This window comes from Nicotiana tomentosiformis, chromosome 6, assembly GCF_000390325.3.
Source record: "Nicotiana tomentosiformis chromosome 6, ASM39032v3, whole genome shotgun sequence".
Classification (NCBI taxonomy): Eukaryota; Viridiplantae; Streptophyta; class Magnoliopsida; order Solanales; family Solanaceae; genus Nicotiana; species Nicotiana tomentosiformis.
Window position 1 is genome coordinate 16,120,738 of NC_090817.1, and position 24,440 is coordinate 16,145,177.

The window sequence follows — 24,440 nt, forward strand, 5'->3', positions numbered from 1 at the left end:
ATTACTTCTATATTGTTAAAACTAGTATGTTTAATATAGTACTCCTCATGTTGCTTTTTATGTCATAACATTCTTTTAGCCGAGAAACGATACTTTCATTTTAGATTTTTTTAAAAAACTTTAAACTTGTTATTTTATCTTGAATCAAATACTTTTATAACTAACAACAACAATAAGAAAATATCACTATATTACTACAGGTAGATAAGTGGAGGATAGTGTATATGCTTACTTTAACCCTATTTTTGTGAAGTTGTGAAGATAGATAGACTAAATTCGTACTTTATAACCTTGATATTCAAATTTTTAGAATATTTTGGGCATATGCTAAGAGTCTTTCTTTTTTTTTTTTTTTTTTTCAACTTTGTGCAGGCAAACAACAATAATAACATGACCTCATCAATCAATCCAAATAACTACTATGAATTCACGATCAAGTTACTTGAATTAAACTCATTTCAAGATTCCTCTTCATCATAAAAAGTTAAATGGAATGAGTACTGCTTTTAATATTTTTGTTTATTTTTGCAAAATACAATGAATAAAACGTTAACTCAAAACGGTTAAAAACACAAAGAGAAAAGAAGAAGATAGGACAAAACGTTGGCAGCTTAGGTTCCACAGACTCCCCGAATACTTTTCTCTGTGGGCCTGCTCCCCCTCCCACCACAAAATCCTCCCAAAAAATACAAATCTTAAGTAAAAAGTAATCCCCCCAATTGCAGTTCCTCTATTTCATTTCTACTTGAAAAATTCGAATTTGTTTGAGATCGAGGAGTAGTTAATTGATTTTAGAATATCCAATTTACTATGGTGGAAAGTTCGATTGGGGGAGTAGTGCCAGCAGTGAAGGGGTCAGTGAGGGTGGGGGGTAAAGAGGAGGGTGGTGGTAGTGTAAGGGATGAAGATGAAACAGAATGGGAATTGGATAGGGAATTGTTGTGTCCAATTTGTATGCAGATTATAAAGGATGCATTTTTAACTTCCTGTGGCCATAGTTTTTGCTATATGTGTATAATCACTCACCTTCACAATAAGAGTGATTGTCCTTGTTGTTCTCATTATCTTACCACTAGCCAACTCTACCCTAATTTCCTTCTAGACAAGGTTTGTTTTAATTTAATGTCAATGTCAATTTTTTCCCTAGCAATTATATTTATTGAGATTTTGTTTTGGAGGAATTATATTTGTTGGTTGAAATTGTGCCCAGTAAAGTGGAATGGATATTAATAACTCCCTCCGCCCCATTTTACGTGCCGTTGTTTGACTGATCGCCAAGTTTAGGAAAGAAAAATAGACTTTGAAACTTGTAGTCTAAAACAAGCGTTAGACATTTCTATGGCTATAAATTATCTGATTAAGGGTGAAATTGGAAGTTTAAAGTTAAATTTTTTGAAATATAGAAATATATCATTCTTTTTGGAACATATTGAAAAGGAAAAAATATCACATAAATTTGGACAGAGGGTTATCATTTAGCCAACGTAGTAGTAGAAGTAGTAGTTGTTGTTTAGTATAGTGTTGGTATTGATTATTGGAAACTGGAATCTAAATAGCTGAGCTGATGAAGTGTATAGTGTTGAAGTGCATAGTGAAGTTAGATCAGTACGGATATAAACAGCTTCGGCATGCTGGTTTTCTTGGTTTTCGTTATAATTATCTTAACCATGTTGTTATGTGAAAGAAATACAAAGAAAAGATAAAGTAGATGCCCATGAAAGTTGAGGGATTGCCCCAGTTGTTTAAAGAAAAGATAAATTACAGCTTTTTTATGTGACAGAAATACAAATAATCTTCGTTTCTAGTTGTTCGATATTTGTGCTGCAGTGTTATGTAGTGTTGAATATTGAATTCTACCATGAAAATTGAGTATTTGACTATTTGACTATTTAAGCTTTATTTTACACAGTTCAAGATCTTTAAAAGAAACTAATAACAGAAAAGAAATGAGTAAATGCATTCACTGTGCTCTAGAATGCAAAACCCACTGATGTCTTCTGTGCTAAGAATCTGGGCGTGCACTGATATTTTGTAAACATAATCAAGTACAAAGGTAATTATCTAGCATAATAGAAAGGAAAAAGAGAACTCAGTCTCTGGCAACTGTAGTTATTGGCTATAAGCTGAAACTAGGTATGGCCTAGGTTGATGCTCTGCCTTCTTAGACAACTCTTAGTACAAGTAAGAGGTGTTAAGACGTGCTTCTCAGTGCCCATGGTTGTTAACTTGAAGAGGGTGGCATTAGAAAATAAATGTAATTTTAAAGAGATATATTAATTGGTAAGGAAATGTTATAGATGAAAATATTTGTGATTAGGTATAAAAATAAAAACTGAGAATTAAAAACCAGTTAGTAAGTCTATATTAGACTTGCTCAGGCGACTTCACCCTTTAAGTGACAAGGGGTGAACCGCAGGTATGAATCAAATAAAAAAAGTGAATCCACATCCTTTGCCACTTTCTCTCCTCTGCTTCGAGATTATAAAGATTTTTTCCCTCTTCCTCTTCAAATTAAATCGGCATACCGAAATCGATCTGTTCACGTATTCGGGAGATGTCCAAAAATGGGCGTGATAGGAAGTTCCACTTAGTTAGCTGGGAGAATGTTACGTCTCCAAAGAAATGAGGGGGTCTTGGGGTGAAAGTCTCCGAGTTTTCAACAAGATATTATTAGGGAAACAGTTATGGAGATTCGGAATTGAGAAGCATGCACTATAAAGGGAGTTGATAGTAGAAATATATGGAATTGTAGAAGGTGGATGGAAGACTAGAAATATCGCATGTTCATTTAGTTACACACTTTGGAGGAATTTTCTTAAAGAATGGGAAGACTTTATCGGCATCATAAATAACTTTCAGGGTAGGGGATGGCGCAGAATCAACTTTTGGAGTCACATGCACTGCGGGAAAGAGACATTGAGATTCACATTCCCGAACATTTACAATATCTTGATCCAGATGGAGATGATAGTACAACAGATCCGGAGGCTACAAGAGATGGGAGTTCATTGGGACATAATAGCATGAAGGAACGTTCAGGATTAGGAAGTAGCTGAATTCCAAGGCTTGATTGAATTGCTTTACGAGCAAAGTACATCAAACACTAGTTAGGACCCATGGAGATAATAGGTGGGAAGTGATGGATCGTTCTCAATAAGGTCATTTTATCATAAGCCCTTAGTGAAGGAGGAATAGGCTCCAAGAAAGGTATGCTTTTTAACTGGGCTAGGAAGAGAAACAATCATAACAGTTAAGAATTTGAGAGAAAGAAGGATTATTTATGTCAGCTAGTGCTTTATGTGCAAATGTTCGAGTGAAGATGTGGACCACCTCCTGCTGCATTGTCAGATGACAACTTCCTTATGGGGTGAGATTTTGAGATTGTTCGGGCTACAATTGGCGATGTCGGGCACAATGAAGCAAACATTCTCTAGTTTGACATTTAGAAGAAGGAAGAGAAGATGAAGAGTGTGGGTTTGCACCAGTAGCACTCATCTAGGTACCAAGGAGGAGAAATAGAAGAGCTTTCGAAGAGACGGAGGACGACAGTTGAAGAATATCCTCTCATTCCTAGTTTCATTTTGGTGCATCCATGAAATTCCACTATATATACAAGATTGTGTGTCGTTTGTAGGGAATCATATTATGGTGTAGATTCTTTACTTTTGGTACACTACTTGTTTATAGGAAATTCTCCATTATTAATAAAATTATTTACCTTATAAAAAAAAAGATTAGAATGGTTTCTAGCAGAGACACCATTCTAGTACCTCTTGGTTTATGTTACATATGAGTGATCTTGCCTTCTCATCATACAACACGCTTTCTCTAATAGCTAGACGAGATTTTATGGAAAAATCTTTTGATTTCTTTATAGGAGAGGATAAATCTCTTTTTTTCAATGCGAGGTCGACGATTCAGAATTTATTTCAACTAAAGGGTTTATTCGTTCTATATTTGAGGTAAATTTAAAAATTATTCGAATTGTATGATCATCAATTAGCCGTTTCAAATTCTTTATGATTTTCATTCACTCTATTCTTTTAGAAATGGTTTTGAGCGTCTAGGACCTCTTTTAAAGTACTAATTAATTTTTACTTTGAACTTATGAGAAGGAGGTTTCACCCATCTCGCAAGCTTACGTCTAGGGTAGCCCTTGCCATTATATCTAGTAAATTAACTTAACATCAGAAATTTAGCAAGGACGTCTTCCGCTTTTCTGTTGTCACTTTAATTTAGTAAAGAGACATTTTCTTTGTGTAGGAATTAAGAATTGTTACTTTCAAGAAAGAAAAAAGAAAGGAAAAAACATGGTAAGCAAGTAAGCAGTTAAATCGTAAATGTGTTGTTAGCTCCCTTGGAACTGACGCAACAAAAATCGGCTTTCAGAGATGGTTTGCACAAATCTAAAGATAAAGATTAGGACGATATGCTTCCATCAGGATGATTTTTTGTTCCTTCTTTGTTGATTTTTTCTGCATCTAAATCTATCTGATAATCTTATGATGCACTCTCTTTTTTTATCCGAGCTTCTTTTACATATTGACAGGTAAGGTTTAAGTTTTATTTACTCTCAACTATCAGTATCTCTTTACAATCTAATAAACTGTTTTTGTGTGATATAAATTTAGCATAACTATGAGATGGTTACATCTTGAAATGATTTACTTCACCATGCAGCTTATTGTTAAAGGTTTCTCTGTACCACATTTGTAGCTACTGAAGAAGACATCTGCTCGTCAGATTTCAAAAACTGCATCTCCTGTTGAACAATTTCGTCATTCATTGGAACAGGTGAGTCTGTTTTCTCAATCTCCAGGTGAAGTCACTATGGATTTAGTTGCTGAAGTTTGCTTCTCGACACTACTAAATTTAATATTTTTTTATGAAGGACTTCCTTTTCAAGTTTGCTCTTTAACTATTTGATCAAAGTTTGGGTGATCTGATTTATATGTTTGTTGAGTTATTGTCTATTATGGTCTTGAAGTTGTGAATTGAAATTTCATATGGTAATTTAGACATATAAAATAGTTGCTTGTGTTATAGGTACATTTGTGGTTCTGATTCTTCTCCATGGGTCAAAGGTGGGTTGTTTGAGAGATGCTTCCTATTCAATTCTGGAGGAGTTAAAACCCCAATACGGAGGCATTCCTTACCCTCCAGTTTTACTTCCTAACCAAATAACCAAGTGTCCCTTTTCTCTTTATTATATTTTTGCCCTCAATTTAACTATGAAATTGATTGATGCAACTTCTTGAAAGATCACTTATTGTGGAGCTCTGCATTGATGTCACCGTTGGAATCAAACATAACATTTTTATATTTGCTATTTTTCCCTGTTCTTTTTATTGGTCAGTGTCATGCACCCATAAATTTTTAACTTTCAGTATCAGTTTTGTACGGAATCTTGAGATGTGACACTTGTTATGCTTAGACAGGGTTGTGATGTATCAATTAAGGAGCTGGACGCTCTATTGTCGATGTTGTCAGAGAGAAAGAGGAAGTTGGAGCAGGAAGAAGCAGAGCGAAATATGCAAATTCTGCTAGACTTCTTACAAATGTTAAGGAAGCAAAAAGTTGATGAACTCAATGAGGTTTGTGATTGTTTTAATACCACCTAGAGAAATAAGTCAAGAAGGAAAGAGCAGAGATTTGAAGTTGAGAAGAAAAAAGCATATCATGGTAAAATAGGGTATGGCAGTATGCTAGATTTTGGCTTTGCATTCTTATGTTAGTTGAGACTTGAGTCCCTTTTGCTGACTTCCCCTATTCTATTTGGTTATCCATATTAACATTGCTTCTTCTCCCTAAATCAATTCGAGATATTTTATACACAAGTGGTTCTTCACTTGGGTCATTGTGTCTAAGTTGTCCTTTTAAAGTCTTGGATAGCTGCAGTTCACTTTCTCCAAATAACATACTAATAGCCAATTTGCTGATTTGTGCATTTCATTAGGTGCAAAATGATCTGCAATACATCAAAGAGGACATAAATTCAGTGGAGAGACATAGAATAGACCTATACCGAGCTAGGGACCGGTACTCAATGAAGCTTCGAATGCTAGTAGATGATCCAATTGGGAAAAAACCTTGGTCTTCATCCACTGATAGGAACTTTGGTGGTCTTTTCTCCACTTCAAGGAATGCACCTGGAGGATTACCTACTGGAAACTTGACATACAAAAACGTGGAAGGCAAAGCTCAAATAAGCTCTCCTGGACCACATAGAAAAGATAATTCTATCAGTGAATTGAATTCACAACATATGAGTCAATCAGGTCTGGCTGTGGTGAGGAAGAAGCGTGTAAATGCACAGGTTTTGTGGTTGCGACCTCATCTCACTTACAAGTTTCTTAATTTATTTACCTTTTTGCTGTATTTTCTTTGGCATGAAATAGAATACAGCAACAACAAACCCAGTATAATCCCACGAGTAGGGTTTGGGGAGTGTAGTGTGTACGCAGACCTTACCTCTACCTTGAGAAGGTAGAGAAGCTGTTTCCAATAGACCCTCGGCTCAAGGAAAGATGCAAAAAGAATAAGTAGCAACAACGAAAGAAACATGTACTAATAGAAAATCTCGAAAAATAAAAGTACAAGACTAACACCAATACTACTGGTATGGACAAGGAAAACACACGATTACCTACTAACCTTTTACCATTATTCTTGACCTCCACACCTTCCTATCGAGGGTTATGTCCTCGATAAGCTGAAGCAGCGCCATGTCTTGCCTAGTCACGTCTCCCCAATGTTTCTTTGGCCTACCTCTACCTCTCCTCAAACCCACCAAGGTAAACCTCTCACACTTTCTCCCTGGGGAATTAATGCCTCTCCTCGCTTTCCGCATCTTGTCCTCCATAGGGTCCACGCTCACCTTGTCCCGGATAACTTCAATCCTAATCTTATCTAACCTGGTATGTCCACACATCCATCTAAGCATCCTTATTTCTGCTGCCTTCATCTTTTGGACATAAAAGAGTTCTTGACTGACCAATACTCAGCCTCATAAAACATAGCCAGTCTAACCACCGCTTTGTAAAACTTACTTTTAAGTTTTTGTGACATATTCTTATCGCTCAAAATACCGAATGCGAGCCTCTACTTCATCCACTCCGCTCAAATACGATGAGTAACATCCTTCAATCTCTCTATTATTTTGGATTACTGACCCAAGGTACTTGAAAGTTGAAACTTCCTCTCTTGAGGATGATTTGTGTATCAAGCCTTAAGTCCACATTCGCTTCATGAGTCACATCACTGAACTCACTCCAAGTATTCAGTCTTGCTCCTGCTCAACTTGAAACTTATAGACTCCAGGGTCTGTCACCAAACCTCCAATGTCGCGTTCAACCCAACTTGTGTCTCGTTAATCAATACAATGTCATCTGCAAACAACATACAACATGACACCTCTCCTTGAATGTGACGCGTCAATGCGTCCGCCAAGGCAAATAAAAATGGGCTAAGGGCTAATTCTTGGTGCAACCCCATCACAACAGGAAGTGTTACGAGTCTCCTCCGACTGTCCTCACTCGCGTCTTAGCTCCATCATATGTGTCCTTTATCACCATAGTATAAGTCACTGGAACACCTCTGGCCTCTAAACATCTCCATAGGACCTCCCTTTGGACTTTATCGTATGTTTTTTCTAGGTCAATGAATACCATATGCAAGTCCCTCTTCCTCTCCCTATACTCCTAATAAGGTGAATGACTTCCGTAGTCGAACACCCCGGCTTGGATCCGAATTGGTTCTCGGAAATAGACACATTCCTCCTCAGCCTTACTCCCACCACCCTCTCCCAAACTTTTGTAGTATGGCTTAGCAGTTTGATACCCCTATAATTATTGCTGGTATGAAATAAAATGATATCTGTAAGTGATCCAGTAGTGGGATTCACTACTGTACCCATGACATACCGGGAAAGTTGATGAGAAAACGTGCTATTCTATGGCTACCTTTTTGTCACACATTTCTTGTATGAAAGCTTCCAGTGTGATGATCAAACTAAGATGATGTAATCACATCCGAGGTTCTCGTTAACTATTTTTCAGCTACCCAACTTATTCCCGTAGTAATGGTGATCTCACATTTGCTGATTTTGAAGAAAGCTATCATGCACAATTCTTCTTGTAAGCTATTTTCCATGATTTTTCATGCTTTCATACGGAGAGATGTAAGCAGTACATATTCCTCCGTCAAGGAATTAGATATCTGAACTGCTTAATGTCTATGTTGGTTATGGGTAATCTTTCTAGCCTATCTTTCTAGTCTTTGATATTATTGGTGAATGGTTTTCATATTTGACTACAGTTCAATGATCTCCAAGAATGTTACTTGCAAAAGAGACGTCTATTGGCGAACAAATCGCATGTTAAGGAGGAAAAGGACGTAGATGTCATAAAAAGAGAAGGTTACAGTGCAGGACTAGAAGATTTCCAGTCTGTACTTAGCACTTTCACTCGTTATAGGTATAATTTATGGTCTGTTATTCGCTGAACATGCTTGATTTTAATTTCTTGCACCTTTTTTTCTTTCTTTTGTGTACTAATTTTTAGTTTTAATCTTTAACAGTCGGTTAAGAGTCATTGCTGAGCTTCGGCATGGGGATCTTTTTCACTCAGCCAATATCGTGTCAAGGCAAGTTTGGTCTTTGTGTATAATTGAAGGCTTAAAGTTCTCCTTTTACTGGTTTCCATGGTGTCAGATTTATATGGATATTAGATATTAAAGAGGAGAACCAGGGTTATGGTTGTGGCAGATAGATTTTATCCAGAGTGGGAAAATGGCTTCGCTGGAGGACCAATTTTGCTTTGTGTCTTGAATGTTGTATTTTCAGACCTGAAATTACAATCAGAGACACAACAAAAGGAAAAAGAATCAGGAAATTGTCTTATGAGCCATCCCATTTATTTGGTTCTCTTATCAGTTCGGCTCTGGTATGCAAATCTTATTCCAAATACTAAACTTGGAGATGTTTTTGTTGCAGCATTGAATTTGATCGTGATGATGAGTTGTTTGCTACTGCTGGAGTTTCACGGCGTATAAAAGTTTTTGACTTCTCTTCGGTGAGTTTATAACTTTTATCTGGTTTTATCTCTTGATTCCATTGGGTGCAATGACATTACTGAATGACATATCATGGGTCAACTTCTATTGTTTATTTTGCAAATGAGGAAGTGCAAAAGCTATTTTATTCTGAAATTATTTTTCACCTTCTGATTATTCATTAAAAAAAAAAAGCCCGAGCCGACCTGCTTTTTGGTTGTTCAAACTCAACTTCAGTATTAATGAGTGCTTCGGTTCAAATTCCAGATGAGCTTGAAAGCAAGCTCCCGCACAACAACAAGTATGCCTCAATCCCAAACAAGTTGGTGAAAGCAAGCTCAAGCACGACTTGCATAAATTTTTGTGAAACTTGAACTTTGGCTCAACTTGTGTGACAAACTAAACAAGCTGATACATCGAGTTTGAGCTCGAACCTCAATTCAAGCTCAAATTATGTATATATTAATAACACTTTAAAAGTAATAATATAATATGTGCAGATTTAGAATTAAATCGGGTGATAATATTTTTTCGCACTAATATAGATATATTTAAGTAAATAATTATTTAAAAATAAATCATCCATGAATATAAAAGAGCAGACCTCAAGTTTGTAGGAGCTCAGCTCCTTAGCATACTAGCTCGAAGTTTAATGAAGCTCAGAGACTAAGAGTTGAGCATTGTTCCAAATAGTATTGGTTCATTTACAACTCGAACATTCAATACCTTGCTGGCATACGTAATGTTTAATAGTATGTGGATGTGTGTCAATACGGAACCTTCCACAGGGAATGAAATGTCTTTCTCTAGGTCACCTTCTTTCTGGAATAGTATTTTCCTTGTTTGTTGCTGCAAATTTGGGTGGCAACAAGTTCCTGGTGGTAGACAGCACATCGCCTGGTTTGTGCATAGTGGATCTATTAAATTTCTTATATGTTCCTGCAACACATTGGAGTGGTGCTTAGATAGGAGAACAACACCTGACTGTTGCAGCTAATTTTGTTTCCTTTAATATTTACATAAATGACCTTGAGTACTATTTAGCTTCTTCTTATAATGCAACCTACATATTGGCCATTTAAGGATATTGTTAACCTTTTCCTTGCCATGATAGTATGTTTTATTTGTGTTTTCTTTTTGTGTGGACAAATATTATGGCAGAGCTCTCCTTTTGCATATTTCTCTCAAGTTACTTCTCCTAGTTACTGATCTAGCCTGTTATGCTTCTGCTTTTCAGGTTGTAAATGAACCTGCAGATGTGCATTGCCCTGTTGTCGAAATGTCAACTCGTTCTAAGCTGAGCTGCTTGAGCTGGAATAAGTATACCAAGAACCACATAGCAAGTAGCGATTATGATGGAATAGTAACTGTATGGGATGTGACCACTAGACAGGTGAATCAGCACTTCTGATAATCAGTATTAACTGTTGACTTTTTCATCTTCCTATGACTGATACTGATCCCTTTCTGGTGTTCAGAGTGTGATGGAATATGAAGAGCATGAGAAACGGGCATGGAGTGTTGATTTTTCACGCACAGACCCCTCGATGCTTGTATCTGGTAGTGATGATTGTAAGGTATTAAAGGATTATTTCTCACTTGTCAAACACAAGTCATAACCTTTTTAGGTTGGTAATACTCAGGCCTATATGATGTGACAAATCAATAGAAATAAATGACACCACTGAAGCAAAAGAGAATGCGTGACTCATTTACTAAGTAAATAAGTCTTGGAATCATCCTTTGATAATGTTTGATAAACCTTTCCTAGGTTGTCTTCTGATCCATTTCTATGCTATGTTCAATAACATACGAGCTTGCTTCTGGTTAGGGAAATGCTGATGTAAATGCTACCAATGGTGTCTTATATTCCATCAGTCGATCTTAATAGAGGCCTAAGTAGCATCCGCGTAGGACAAGGACCTCATACTGCCTGCCTGACCTAAATATTCTCTTTTCATAGTTTACTACTGTATCCTTCTCCGGTTGTCGTTCCAACAGTACTGCTCCTATTTTAATGGTCGTCTCAATGGCATACTGCCTAGACCATCTCAGTAGCTCTTCTATCCGTGATTCTACTTTCCACTATTAGTCACTTTCCAAGCAACACTATTCCGGTGAGAAGCTGTTGTTCAAATTGACATCGTGAGACCAGGGCAATGTGGAGAAGCTGGTAAATGCTATTAACATTGATGATACAATTTTGAGTGATTTTGACGATTCACTATTCCAGAGGTACTGCTGAGGCAGCCTTGTTACTACCTCTGCGACTATTCACTAGTTTGTTGTTTTTTCAAATAAGCAAATTCAAATTGGTTTTCCCATGTCCAGTGTGAGGGAGCGCGATGAATGTGAGAAATAGTATGTCACTTTATTCAGTTATATTATTTCACAATGAACAAATATAACATATGTATTGTATCTTAGTTTGTCCTACATTGGTTGAAGAAATGTAATGTAGTCGTTTATATAGTTTTGGACAACCCTTACCATATGAGTTAGATGTCGAGGTTGAGTTGGGCCCTAGGTACTTTCTTAAAATCATATCAAAGCTAGAGCCGGACCTGTTGTTCTGTTACCTAATGTTGGTCCCCCATGTTATGTTAAATCCACGTGTCCAGATGTCTAGTTGTGGGTGGACAAAGGGGTGTTAGAAACTTAGAATTGCCACATTGGTTGAGGGAGTGAACTATAGTCTCCTAAGTTGCGCGGACTCTTCATTTTTGGTGCCGCACCCGTCTCGACACGGGACGGGAGTGGGATACGTCCTGGATTCGGTCAACTAACTTCGGATACTTTGACCTTAGTCCATCGACAAATTTGGGGGGAAATTGGGATTTTGATTTCTCAAAATTAAAAATAAAACATATTTAAGACATGCGAAATGGCATACCTTCAATATTGTAGTACTTTTGTCTCATATTTGCTGCTTTGTGTTCTAGAAAAACAAGAATTCAAGGGGTCGTGTTCTAAGTTCCTACTTATAGCTCTATTTTTTATAATTTTGAATTTTTTTAGCCGAATCCCCACACTCGTATCCATAACTGGATCCGCACCCCCGAATCTTAAAATTTAGATTTTGCCGAATCCGACACTCGGATCCGTACCCGTATCGGATGCCCGCACCTGAATCCGAGCAACTTAGGTAGTCTCTTTATATGGTCTTTGGCAATCGTCATTTCATGAGTTAATATTTGAGGTTGAATTAGGCGCAAGGTCCACATTCTTAACATACCTCACACCTTTAATTAGTTATATCTTGTTATGCCCATTAGGCGTCATATAAGCCACTTCTCTTCTCTTATATCTCGCAGTAGTATCATTGTTTAGCTTGTAAATAGTTAAGTGAACTAAGTATTTTATATAGATAACCCAAAATGTTATATAGATAATTAATCAGGTCTTCGCAATTGTTAGAAATGCCTAAGCAATGAAAGCATTGATCTAGAGACCGAAACTTACAAAGAGTCAATCGTTTTATACCTTCTGATTGTTTCCTGGCATCAAGTCAGAACCTTGCCGAGAAGTCTATGGTGCCGTCTTCCAGTGGGCATAGTTCGCAAGTTAGATACCTTCTCTCAGTCCCCAAGATTCTAGTAGGTAAGTTAGCTTGGTCTGTTAGCTATTTGCTCCTCTACAAAATATTAGTACTTCAACTTTAAGAAGATTATGGACAAATATGTCTTCAGAATTATCTGTGATTGTTTCCCTCCTTTTGATTCACATTGTTTGCGTAGGGGACTAGTCACTATACTAGTAAAACGATGTAAGCAAAATTCTTGGTTCATATCAATGAGTTTCTCTTGTTAAGTCACTGCTAGTGAAATCTCAGCTACAGCAGAAGTCTGCTTCCTAAGCCCCAATCTTTGTTTTCTCCTTTCCCTTTTCTTTTTTCTTCTTTCCTAACTTTGTAATGAAGTCAGGTACCGCAGATATTTTTTAGGTGCTCAGGGTTGCTGCTGGTCTTCTAATTGGAGGCGACAAAGCATGAAATATCCTATTAAATGTGGCACATTTGTCTCATCTAAATACCTTAAGACTTTAGAATTGAACTTTCAGTTTTTCATCACGTGTCTAAGTTTTGGTCCATTAGTTCATATGGAGGAAAATCCCTGGGCATATTAACCCTTCATAGTATTTTTTGATGTTTTGGTACAAATTATCCTTATTGCTTTCTGATAGTTTATTATACAGTCATGTTTTCCACTTTCCGAGCCAATAACATTAATGCTTCGATTTCCCTAACTTAGGTTTGCATCATCATTCTATGCTGCTGCAGGTCAAAGTTTGGTGCACTAAGCAGGAAGCAAGTGTTCTTAATATTGACATGAAGGCGAATATATGCTGTGTAAAATATAATCCTGGATCCGGTGTGCATATAGCGGTAAATTCCTTATTTTATATAGAGGTCTCTTCTATTCCTTATATCTCCAGTTCTCCACTGCTGGTGAATTCCTTTTTATGATAGTGGTGGTCTCTTCTCTTCTCTACCTCCGCTGTTAAGGGAGGTGGGTTCACATTGAAGAAGTATCTTGAAAAGTTTTTGTTGCTGGCGATATGCCTGACTTTGTGAAAGAGCTGCGGAGTATTCAGTACTAGGCTCCTTGCCAAGCTAGTTCACTTATTTACTGATTTTTTTTATAACAGTTTTGCTGCATCTGAGAAGTGATGCTAGCTGGTCTGTTGGATCAAGTGGAACAAAAATTACAAAAAGCACCTTGAACTATCTTCATTGTGAATGAGCTGTGTTATATAATGGAACTATTCTCAGATTATTTTTCATGTGTTTTTGGCTTGGAACTCTAATTCCTTTCATTCATTTGAAAGACCGTGACTGATGTTATGGCTAAAATGCAATTAATGAACTCATCTTGATTAAAAATATAATGCAATAACTGAACAACCGACTGGTCATACATGCATGTGTTTGCTCTCCTGGCTCTGTTGGCTTGATATCCATGATGTGTTTTTGCCGTGATCATGCCATTGTCAAATTTGTTTTGCAGTTAGACATGGATAATGTTCCATATGTTCCTTTAGCTATGCAGACTCCATGTTTCATTATGATAGATAACTTCGTTTGTGTCCGAGATTCTAGACTCTTCATTATATGTTCCTTAAATATTTCTGGATTTGGAGCATCAATTTCTCATATAGCTCAGTCCGTGTTTCAACCCAAAACAAAAAATTAAAAAAAATCCTCATGGTGTACATCTCGTGATATTTTGTAGGTTGGCTCTGCGGATCATCATATCCATTATTATGACTTAAGGAACACCAGCCAGCCGGTTCACATTTTTAGTGGCCATAGAAAAGCTGTTTCATATGTAAAATTTTTGTCCAACAATGAGCTTGCTTCAGCATCAACAGATAGTACGCTACGGTTGTGGGATGTAAAAGAAAATCTGCCTGTAAGATATTTTTTAAATTTTACTATCCCTCATTGAAGAATTTTTCCTGCCACCAACCATTTGCTGTGGTTGGTGAGATGCTTTTTTGGTCTTCAATTCTCTTTGTTCTTTGACCAAATGAAAAAGTTATTCACGGCTATTAACACTGCTTGAGCGATTTCCAGATTCGCACACTTAGAGGACATACAAACGAGAAAAACTTTGTTGGTCTCACAGTAAACAATGAATTCCTTGCTTGTGGCAGTGAAACAAATGAAGTATTTGTGTACCATAAGGTCAGTGAAATTTTTTAATCTTTGTTGATGTGCTGATAGTATTTGATCTAACTAATGTGTTAATTTATAGGCGATCTCCAAACCTGTTACTTGGCATAGATTTGGTTCCCCAGATGTGGATGATGCCGATGAAGACGCAGGATCTTATTTCATTAGCGCGGTATGTTGGAAGAGTGATAGCCCTACGATGTTAGCCGCTAACAGCCAGGGAACTATAAAAGTGTTAGTCCTTGCAGCCTGAATTATAAAGCTGCTAGTAAGAATGCTTGATTGAACTGTAGTTGAAATCTAATTAGTAGAAATGGATTTCACATTCAATTTTTTCTGTAGATATCGATTCAACAACCATCAGATGGCATGGTTCCTCATATTTGTCAATGTATTCATATTAAAACATGTAAAAAGTTGTCGGGTTTGGTAATTAGGAGGATGTACTGCTCTTAAATGACAGAGGCAGAGTTATACAGCAATGACTTTTGTCATTGCAATCATAATTCATATCTTTAATTCATTGACAAATAATCATTTGGGCTTATTTACATTTGGAGCACTTTCAGATGAGCTACTTCAGAAAAGCAAATATACACTCTTTTATTTCACAGTTGGAACTTTGTATAGCTAATGGGCACATGCCAAAAAGACAACAAAGATTGGCATTTTCATTCAGTATGCTGTTTTACAAAGACTACACACACAGAGAAACAAACATAGAGAGAATTTGTTTTACAATATAAACATAAAAGTGATACACCACAACCTTTAGAGAAGGGTTAATGCGGAAAATAGAAAGAAGCTCAGGAGGGATAGAAAAGAAATAAGGACTCTAAGTAACCTTGCAAGCTTTAGGGGTATATGACAGGTTTCGGACTTGCAAGGTCAAGAAAACTCGAGCCATTTCTCCAGTTTTCTAAGAGATGAGAAACAAATGTAAGAAGAATAAGCTCAGGAAGGATAACACCGATGCATGGATTAAGATGATAATTGATGCATCATTTCATCGCTTTCACATAGATGAACCATAACTTTAAGCACCAGCTCTTCTTGGTCCAGTACAACCATGGATGTGAGAAGATAACAAAAATATGCAGAAAACTTGAAGAATACCATACTCCTTTTTCAGTTTACCTTAATTGGAAGATGGTATCATAAGAAATGTGAAAGTGGAGTTGGTATTTATAGACAGAAAGAGTCTTTGGTTTTGATAAGAAGAAAGTGTTGTTGAATGTTGGGATGTACATAGGTCCGGTTGGTTCGGATTTTTCAATTATTAAATCAAATCAATGGTGTCGGGTTTTTAAATTTATAAACCAAACCAAACAAACAAAGTCGAGTTTTTCAATCTCGAGTTTTCTCGGGTTTTCGGATTTTTTTCCGGTTAAGTTTTCATAGCATAAAATATGTTACTTGTGCTCCAAATATTTCTTAAGTCCTAGTAAAATACAACTATATAATATGTTTTCCAAGAAACTAACACAATAATATGAGATAAGTCATAGCATTATACTAAAATATTCAATAACAAAAATAAAATAATAAAATTACATAAAACAAATATGGCTAATTAATAAGACATAATGAAAATTAACATAATCTAAAAATACTATATAGGTCATGCTAAAATAAGTATAGTTAATAAGTACTAATATTAATTACATAACTAAGCACTAAAGAAAAAGATAAACTAAGTTATGTATTTTTATTATAAACCAATGTAAAACTAAAATAATTATCCAACACTATCGTCATTCCTAGTATTGAATTGAATTTCTTTTGTTAGCATTAGTATTGATTTGAACTTTGTTTGAGTTACTACATTTATGGACTATAAAATTTATTTATCATTCAAGAATGTTAAGTCTAAACTTGAAATAATACGTTAAAAAATAAAACTGTAAAAAAGTTTAAGAAATATTTATAAATTACATTACAATAAATATTTATATGTGTAAAATATTTTTAAAAATTATATAAATGTACTATTAGATTGGTTTGGTTTTTGGTTTGACTTTTTTTAGTTAAAAGCAAACCAAACCAATTATGGCCGGGTTTTATTTTCTAATACCAAACCAAATCACATTGATTTTTTTTTTCCGATTTGATTCAGATTATCGATTTGGTCCGGTTTATCAATTTTCTTTGTACGCCCCTAGTTGAAAGTATAATTTGGCGTTCAATTAAATGAGTGGTTGATGTGTCATTTTCTGTATAAGAAGAGACAAAAGGAGGTAATGTTCTACCAAAAGAGCATACTTTATCGTATTCTGCTCTTTCTTCAAGATGTGACAAAACGGATAGTAATGCCAAGGCTATAATTAATTAATGTGTTTAGAAGCAAAGGCGGATTTAGTATTTGATGTTTATGAGTTTTTAAAACGAACTCAAATTAATAAACATATAGTTGGGTTCACAATTAAACATTATAGATATTCAATGATTGTTTTTAAAAATATGTAGAAATTGAAAAAAAGAAAAGAAAAGGAGACATAGTGTAATTAGTAAAGTTGTTGCCATATGATATGGAGATCACGAGTTCGAACCGTGAAAACAGCCTCTTGTAGAAATATAAGGTAAGGTTGCATACAATAGATCCTTGTGGTCCGACTTTTTCCCAAACCCCGCGCGTAACGGGAGCTTTGCATCGGGCTGCAATTTTTTCTGTATATAGAAATTTTTTTAAAAAAAAAAAAAAAAAACACTACTAAGTTCACGTGAACCTAATATGTTCGGATGGTAAATATACCTCAGTGTAGAAGTTTCAAACATGAGTTTTTAACTCATGTAGTACAACACAATTATCTCTTGAATCTATAGCGGTATAGGATATTTATCATTTATTATTATGTTTATAACTTAATTTCATTTTCCTACGATCGATGGAAAGATTAAAAATAGAGTTTAAATTAAGTGTCATTTGGCAATATCTTGCTTTAAATTCTTTTCCACCGCTACATAAAATGCAAAGGCATAAGAAGACGACTTGATTAAAACATATTTCTTTTCAAGAAATAAATGAAGTGAAACTTTTTAATGCAAGTTGGAAGGTTCAAAGAATGGAGTTGACTAAGAAAGTTGTTTCCTCCAAATTAGTGAATGCTAATAAATAATTGGGTCAACAATCATTATAAGAAGTTAGACAAATATTGTACCTCCTTTCACTTTTCTTTCTATTTTTTCACCACTACTCTTCAAGCTAAGCTCTATTTTTTTCTTTTTCTTTTTCATTATTACATTCATCTTAGCCTTTGCCACAATTGTTAAGCATTAGTTTACACAATAAAACAATAACAATAAATCAATAATTACGCTTTATTTTCAAATGAATAAGGATCGGCTATATGAATCTAAGGATGATGAAACCAGCACCACGTGAAACAATTCACTAATTAAGTTCTATTTTTCAAATTTGTTTCCTAAAATTCAGAATAAGTTCGTGAAAAGTGAAGAAAAGAAAGATTGAATCGTAGAAATACTGGAATACCTAAGTGACTTAGTATAATTCAAATTGCAACCACTTGACTTAGACAAATTTTGAGTACACTTTTTTCAAAAAGATTTCACTTTTTCAAAATTAAAGTATGTAGTTTTAGTGCTAATTGTGTAAAATAAGGATGAATATGAACATAACTACCAATTTTAATTAATTGTTTGTACAGACAAAAAGAATAAATGAAGAGTGAAACAGTGGTCTTTTTAATATAGAAATCAAACTGTACTCCAAAATCCAAAAATGGCAAAAAGTTACAAGTAAAGAAGAAAGAGAGAGGGTGTGCATTAAATTCATATTTTGTCAAGATTTTGACCATTAAATAAATGGGACAGAAGAATGAAAGTGACATAACATAAACAATAACCAAAAAACAAATTCACCAAAATAGTGATTCACTTCAGGGTTTGACCATTCTTTTTGTTCATTACTTCATTTCCAAAAAAACTCATTTAGTATTTCTGATTTCCTCAGAAGCATAAGCAGATTCAGTAGTATCTGTGCCCTCTCCTAATTCCTATGTTTTAATTGCAAGATTTTTTGCAAAACTGCCCATTTTGCAGTCTCTCATCATAATGGGAGATTTTGCATTGTTATGTCATTCTCATATGGTCCAAATATTTAATGCCTTTTTGGACTATGCTACCTTATAAGAATTCACCTTAATCTTATGTATTTGACACATATGCGAATTTAGAGTTTAAGTTTTATGAGTTTAACCTTAAAATTATGGGTTCAGACCTATTATTTATTGAAATTTATGCTCTGCGTCGAAGATACTGGTTCAGATGAACCCGGTGTCTGAGTGCTACATCCGCCACTGTCTTCACGCTTTATTTTTACTATGCTAAATATTAATTGATGCATAGGGCTTATAACATATTGTCTCTCTGCCTTTATAGGGTAAGAATACGGTTTGCGTACATACTACTTTCTCCAGACTCCACATATAAAATTAAACTGGGTTTGCTGTTGTTGTTTGGCTTATAACATATTAACACAAATGCTTCGAAAGAAATGATAGTAACTTTATGTTTTATAGGCCTCATTATATTAATTAAGTTAGAAAGGGGAAGCTTCTTGTTTAGTTAACGCTTTATAGCGAGTTCGTTTAATAGAATCCTCGTTTTCGTTATTATTTTAATTTTTACCATCACAAATCATGTGTTTCAATTTAATTAGGTATAACATAATTTAAATTATAGATAAAATCATAAAAATATCATATAAGATAAAAAAGCATTACATAGATGACATAATTAAAAATGACAAGGGCAAAATAAATATTGTGTATGATAAAAGGGGGATGTTAATTATTTATAATCAATGATGAATTTGATTTTTAAAGCAAAGTCGGAGGAGTAAATGCTTTTCACCCTAAATTAAAAGAATGAGATCTTCAAAAAAAAAAAAAAGGAACTGCATAATGCCTGATTTACCCAACTTATATTGTTTTTTTTTTGTCAACTTATTTAAATGCTAGTGTCAGATTATTCCCAGTAGAGAGATGGGAATGAGTAAAACTCCATTGATTGAGTGTTTCGGTGTATTTCGCCAATCTCATACGTCATTAAAAATATAAGGGCACAATAGTCTAATCACAAACATTATACTTATTAAATGCAATATTTTTTCTCGATCAAATATGAGTTGTGTTCCTCGGTCGGTACGGTACAGTATTTGGACATTTCGGTTCGATATTTTCAGTATTCGATTTCTTAACATGGTATACCAATACCGTACCTAATTAAATTAGGTATGGTTCGATTTTTCTCCTTTCAGTTTCGGTTTATTCGTTTCGGTAACTTCGGTTTATTTGGTTTGAATACTAACTGGTATGTAGAGTCAGAAACTATAATATTCTTAATTAAAATACTCAAAAGTACAAAACTAAAAAAGTTTGTTGATAAAAATTTTGTCCAAAACCAGCAAATGTCAAACCAAAGAGAGAAAACTGTACATAAAAGAATAAATTTGATCACTAGAAATATCTTGTTACTTGCTTAGAGTTAATTGATGAACTTAGAGAATAAAGGAAAACAAAATTTTAGATTTTTTATATTTATGTTATAATTAATAATATGTGTATTGCGCAATATAATATATATTTCGGTACGGTATCGATATTTCATTTTAAAATACCAAATACCAATTTTTAAAAAAAAATTTAAACCAAATACCATACCGAATACTAAAATATCGTATACCAAATACTTTCGATTTCGATACGATAATTTGATATTTACCAACTTATGCACGGTCCTAAAAATGACTAAAGGCTAACCTGATATTGCTTAAACTGAAATTACTTACAAAATACAAAAAAATAGGTTAGCATTTAATATTTGACTGAAAAAATCTATCTGTTTAGAACAGGACGCTACAACAAAATTGAATTTTCAAGCTAAATGGCCAGAAACGAAAAAAAGGAAAGAAAAACACCCGAAGCTAGTTAACACTCTGTTTGGATCGTTGTTATTCATAGTTTTATAATGAATCGTATTGTATTGTGTGATATTGTATTGTATCGTTTTATGAATACAACATTTGGATATATTGTATTGTTTGGTGTTGTCAAATAATATTTTATTTTTTGGTTTGACTATTTCGTACTGTACTGTAATTGATAAGTTTACTAAAATACCCTCAATTGTTTAAATATTATTAAGAATTACACATAAAGTAATTAGAATTTGAATTAAAAATCAATATTATACAACTAATTGGAGATAAAGTAATTAGAATTAGAGTTAAAAATAAAAGTAGAAAAAAGAACAAAACATAAAGAAGGCAAAACATATACCTGACATTGGAGTTGGTAGTGCCCGAAGGAAAAAAGGAACAAAGACGTAGGTTATATGTTAGGAGATTTGGATTAAAATTTTTTAAAAAAAAGTAAAGGATAAAATAAAATTATAAAGTAATAAATTAAGGCATAAAGAAAAATAGAAAACAATCCCACTACACCAAATTGGTTATTCCAAAAAATGGAACTTTTCATTATTCCGGAACAATGAATTTAACAATACAATACAACCAATTTTAACTAAACAATTAAAACAAACATTATTTTCGAATAACAATACGATACAACGGAAACAACCATCACAACAAAATAACACCCCTCCAAAACAAGTCACAGCTATTATCGACCAACAATTTGCAACACAACAATATTAATTATTAGTCACAAGTCTATAATAATTAAGATACTCATGAAACTAACTAAACTATTGACCGGCGGAACGAAAAATAATAAAGAAAGTACGATAACAGACAAATAAGACTCTTGCTACACGTCACTAGAACTATTAACTAGAGCACTCTAGCTAGCGAAATTCTTGTCTACGTCAATTATTGTTGTGTGTGAAACTTAATGAGACTCTAACTCATTGAGTAATCACTCTTAAGAACGTAAAAATTAGCTAGGTTGGCCAATATTTGGGGCAGATATTTTAAATTGTAATGAAAAAGTAGCCACTAATCTAATTAAAAATGAACATCAATAATGATTCACCCTAATTGGGTGGATCATTATTGATGTTCATTTTTGACGAGTTTGCGCTCAACTAAAACACGAAACAAAACTCCAGTGTACTGGAGTTCGAAAGTTTGACAAGTAGAATCCTAGTAAACTATGCTGGAATTTAAAACTTTGCTGAATTTTCAAACCTAGGAATGATTCTTATTTTTTTTTAACTTTTACTAGTGCAAAATTCATGAGTGATTCCTAATTTTTGAATTCATAGTATATTTTAACAATTTTGAACTTTTACTAGTACAAAAATCCAAACTCTATGAAAGATTCCTAATTTTTGAACCTTCACTATTTCAAATCGAGGAAAACTCAAAAATGATTCAAGCCTTTTGAATTCACATTATACTTAGCAATTTTTAATCTTTAAAAATAAAATCCATGAAAAATTACTAGTCTTTGAACTTTTACTAGTACAAAATCCAAAAAAATACAAGAACGATTTATATTTTTGAATTCACATTACTTCAGTAATTTTTATAACTTTTAAATATAAAATTAAGGAAAAATTATTGATTTTTGAATCTTTATTAGTGGAAAATTTAGAAAAATCCAAAAATAATTCATGATTTTTAAATTCACATTATACTTAAGTAATTTTTAACCTTTAAATACAAAATTCGGAAAAAATTACTTATTTTAAACATTTACTAGGATAAAATCCAGGAACGATTCATGGTTTTTGAATTCACATTATACTTCAAAAATTGAGAGCTACTACTTCAAGTCATTCACACTCCAAGAACAATTCCTGGATTTTTGAACTTATAAATATTTAAAGTCTAGAGTTGTTCCTAGAGTTATTCCGCATTTAAGAGATGGGTATTTGTATTTTCGCATTAATAGTAGCTACTTTATCAATATAATTTAAGATAGAGTTAATACCATAAACCCCCTTAAACTATTATATTTTTGTCAGTTTCCTACTTAAACTATTCGGTATCCTCAAAATCCCCCTAAACTATATTGCCCTACATATTAAAAATCTCTCGTTACTGACATAGCATAACATGTGTAAATACTCGCTTGGGAGCGCGTGACAGCTGAAAAAAGCCATCAAAATGGCCCACCTGTCAGAAAATAATGGATAATTAGCCTAATCCTCTTTCAAATTTATTTTTAAAAAAATAAATATTCTCCTTATTTTAGTTATGTGCATCTTTCTTCCTCAATTTTCACTATTCTTCCTTATTTTTTCACCTTTCTTCTTTATTTTTCACCTTGTTCTTCATTTTTAACCTTTTTCTTCAGTTCTCCATATTGGTTTTCTATGAAAAAATTTCCCCCTCTTGTTTCCTCTGAAATGATTTATTCTCTTTCTTGTTTTAGTCTTCTTTCATGTCTTACACATATTGTTGAAAAAATACCAATTTAAATCTTCTTATTAAATTCAACACCTTGTAGAGAATAAAGTTGAATCTCTTGAATCTTGTTTATATAATCTGGAATTAGAGAATATATTTGCTGGCCAATAAATATTTTATTTGCGAAATTTTATTTTGTGTAATCTTTTTTATGTAATATAAGATGAATTTTAAGAAATGCAACACTATATGCCTTTATTTATATTTTTACTGTACTACAAAGTGAATATAAATAAGGACTTATCAATTAGAGTCTAGTATAAAGTACAATCACAATAAACCTAAAATAAACACAGTGCATAAGATATTATTTTGGCCAAAACTTCTAGAATTAATCAGTCATTTGAGAGTAATACATCATGAGTAAAATATATTAAAAAATTTGTACAAACCATACGTTAATATAATTAGACAGACGTACCTTTAAAAGTCCAACATGAGGTTTAAATATATAGAGAAATATAGTTCAGGAGAATTTTGGGGACACCAGATAATTTAAATAGGTAACTGACAAAAAAGTGATAGTTTAGGCGGGTTTTAGACTGAGTTAAATAGTCACGTGTAGTGTTACATGACACGTTTTTTAGACAATTAGGAGCGTGTACTAGACGCACCTCTAAGAATGCAATGGGGGGTTTTTAATATGAAAGACAATATAGTTCAGGAGGTTTTTGGGGACACCGAATAGTTTAAGTAGGAATCAGATAAAAATGTAAAAGTTTAAGGTTTTTTTTTAGGGTATTAACTCTTTAAAATATGGCTAAACTCTAATGGCAGACCTAAAAGGTGGCTATTTATCAAGATCATCCCTTAAGAACTGGTATACAGGCCTAGTGAAAATCACAGGCCCAGTTAAGCATCTACATTGGGCCTCTGGCTGCCACCCATTTTAAATTATTTTTGGCTGATTTCCACAATTAATCACTTGTGGTCTTGTATCTAAAAGTTGGCCCTTTGTTAAAATTAAACTGGTGGTCTGAATTTCAAAAGTGGCCACCCGGTCTGAAGTTTATAATTCAAAACTAAATTAACCCAAATGGTCGTCCGCCTAATGGCTTAAACTAAAAATAGCCGGCAGATGGATAATATATGTATAATTCATGTATACCGGCTAGAGAAAGTAAACATTGAATCTGGCCGGTTATTTGTGTAACAATCCCTATCCAATATCCAGACCGCCGATCTAATGTTTAACAAATGGCCACAAAAGTGGCCGCTCGGAATAAATAACACCAAGTTTTGTCCTCCTCCTAAGAAAAAACGTGAATTAATTCAACAAAGAGTTGATGAAATTACAAGTAACCAACCTAATTTGAGTCA

At 34.0% G+C, this 24,440-nt stretch overlaps 1 protein-coding gene across 5 annotated transcripts; it reads left to right on the forward strand.

The window, feature by feature from the left end:
• The first annotated feature begins 588 nt into the window (after nt 1-588).
• On the forward strand, nt 589-15,276 carry LOC104107618 (E3 ubiquitin-protein ligase COP1-like). 5 transcript variants are annotated; one of them, XM_009616475.4, is made up of 14 exons: nt 970-1,107; nt 4,681-4,794; nt 5,047-5,084; nt 5,435-5,594; nt 5,957-6,316; nt 8,317-8,474; nt 8,578-8,643; nt 8,993-9,071; nt 10,289-10,444; nt 10,530-10,628; nt 13,331-13,435; nt 14,283-14,462; nt 14,627-14,737; nt 14,808-15,276. In XM_009616475.4, exons 3-14 carry the CDS (start codon nt 5,074-5,076, stop codon nt 14,976-14,978), a joined length of 1,656 nt encoding a protein of 551 aa, XP_009614770.1. In that variant the 5' UTR covers nt 970-1,107; nt 4,681-4,794; nt 5,047-5,073; the 3' UTR covers nt 14,979-15,276. The 5 variants fall into 5 exon arrangements, with proteins under 5 accessions (XP_009614766.1, XP_009614770.1, XP_033514956.1 ...); XM_033659065.2 differs by having other exon boundaries at nt 5,439-5,594; XM_009616471.4 differs by lacking the exon at nt 5,047-5,084 and having other exon boundaries at nt 589-1,107; nt 4,717-4,794; nt 5,439-5,594.
• The last annotated feature ends 9,164 nt before the right edge of the window (nt 15,277-24,440 follow it).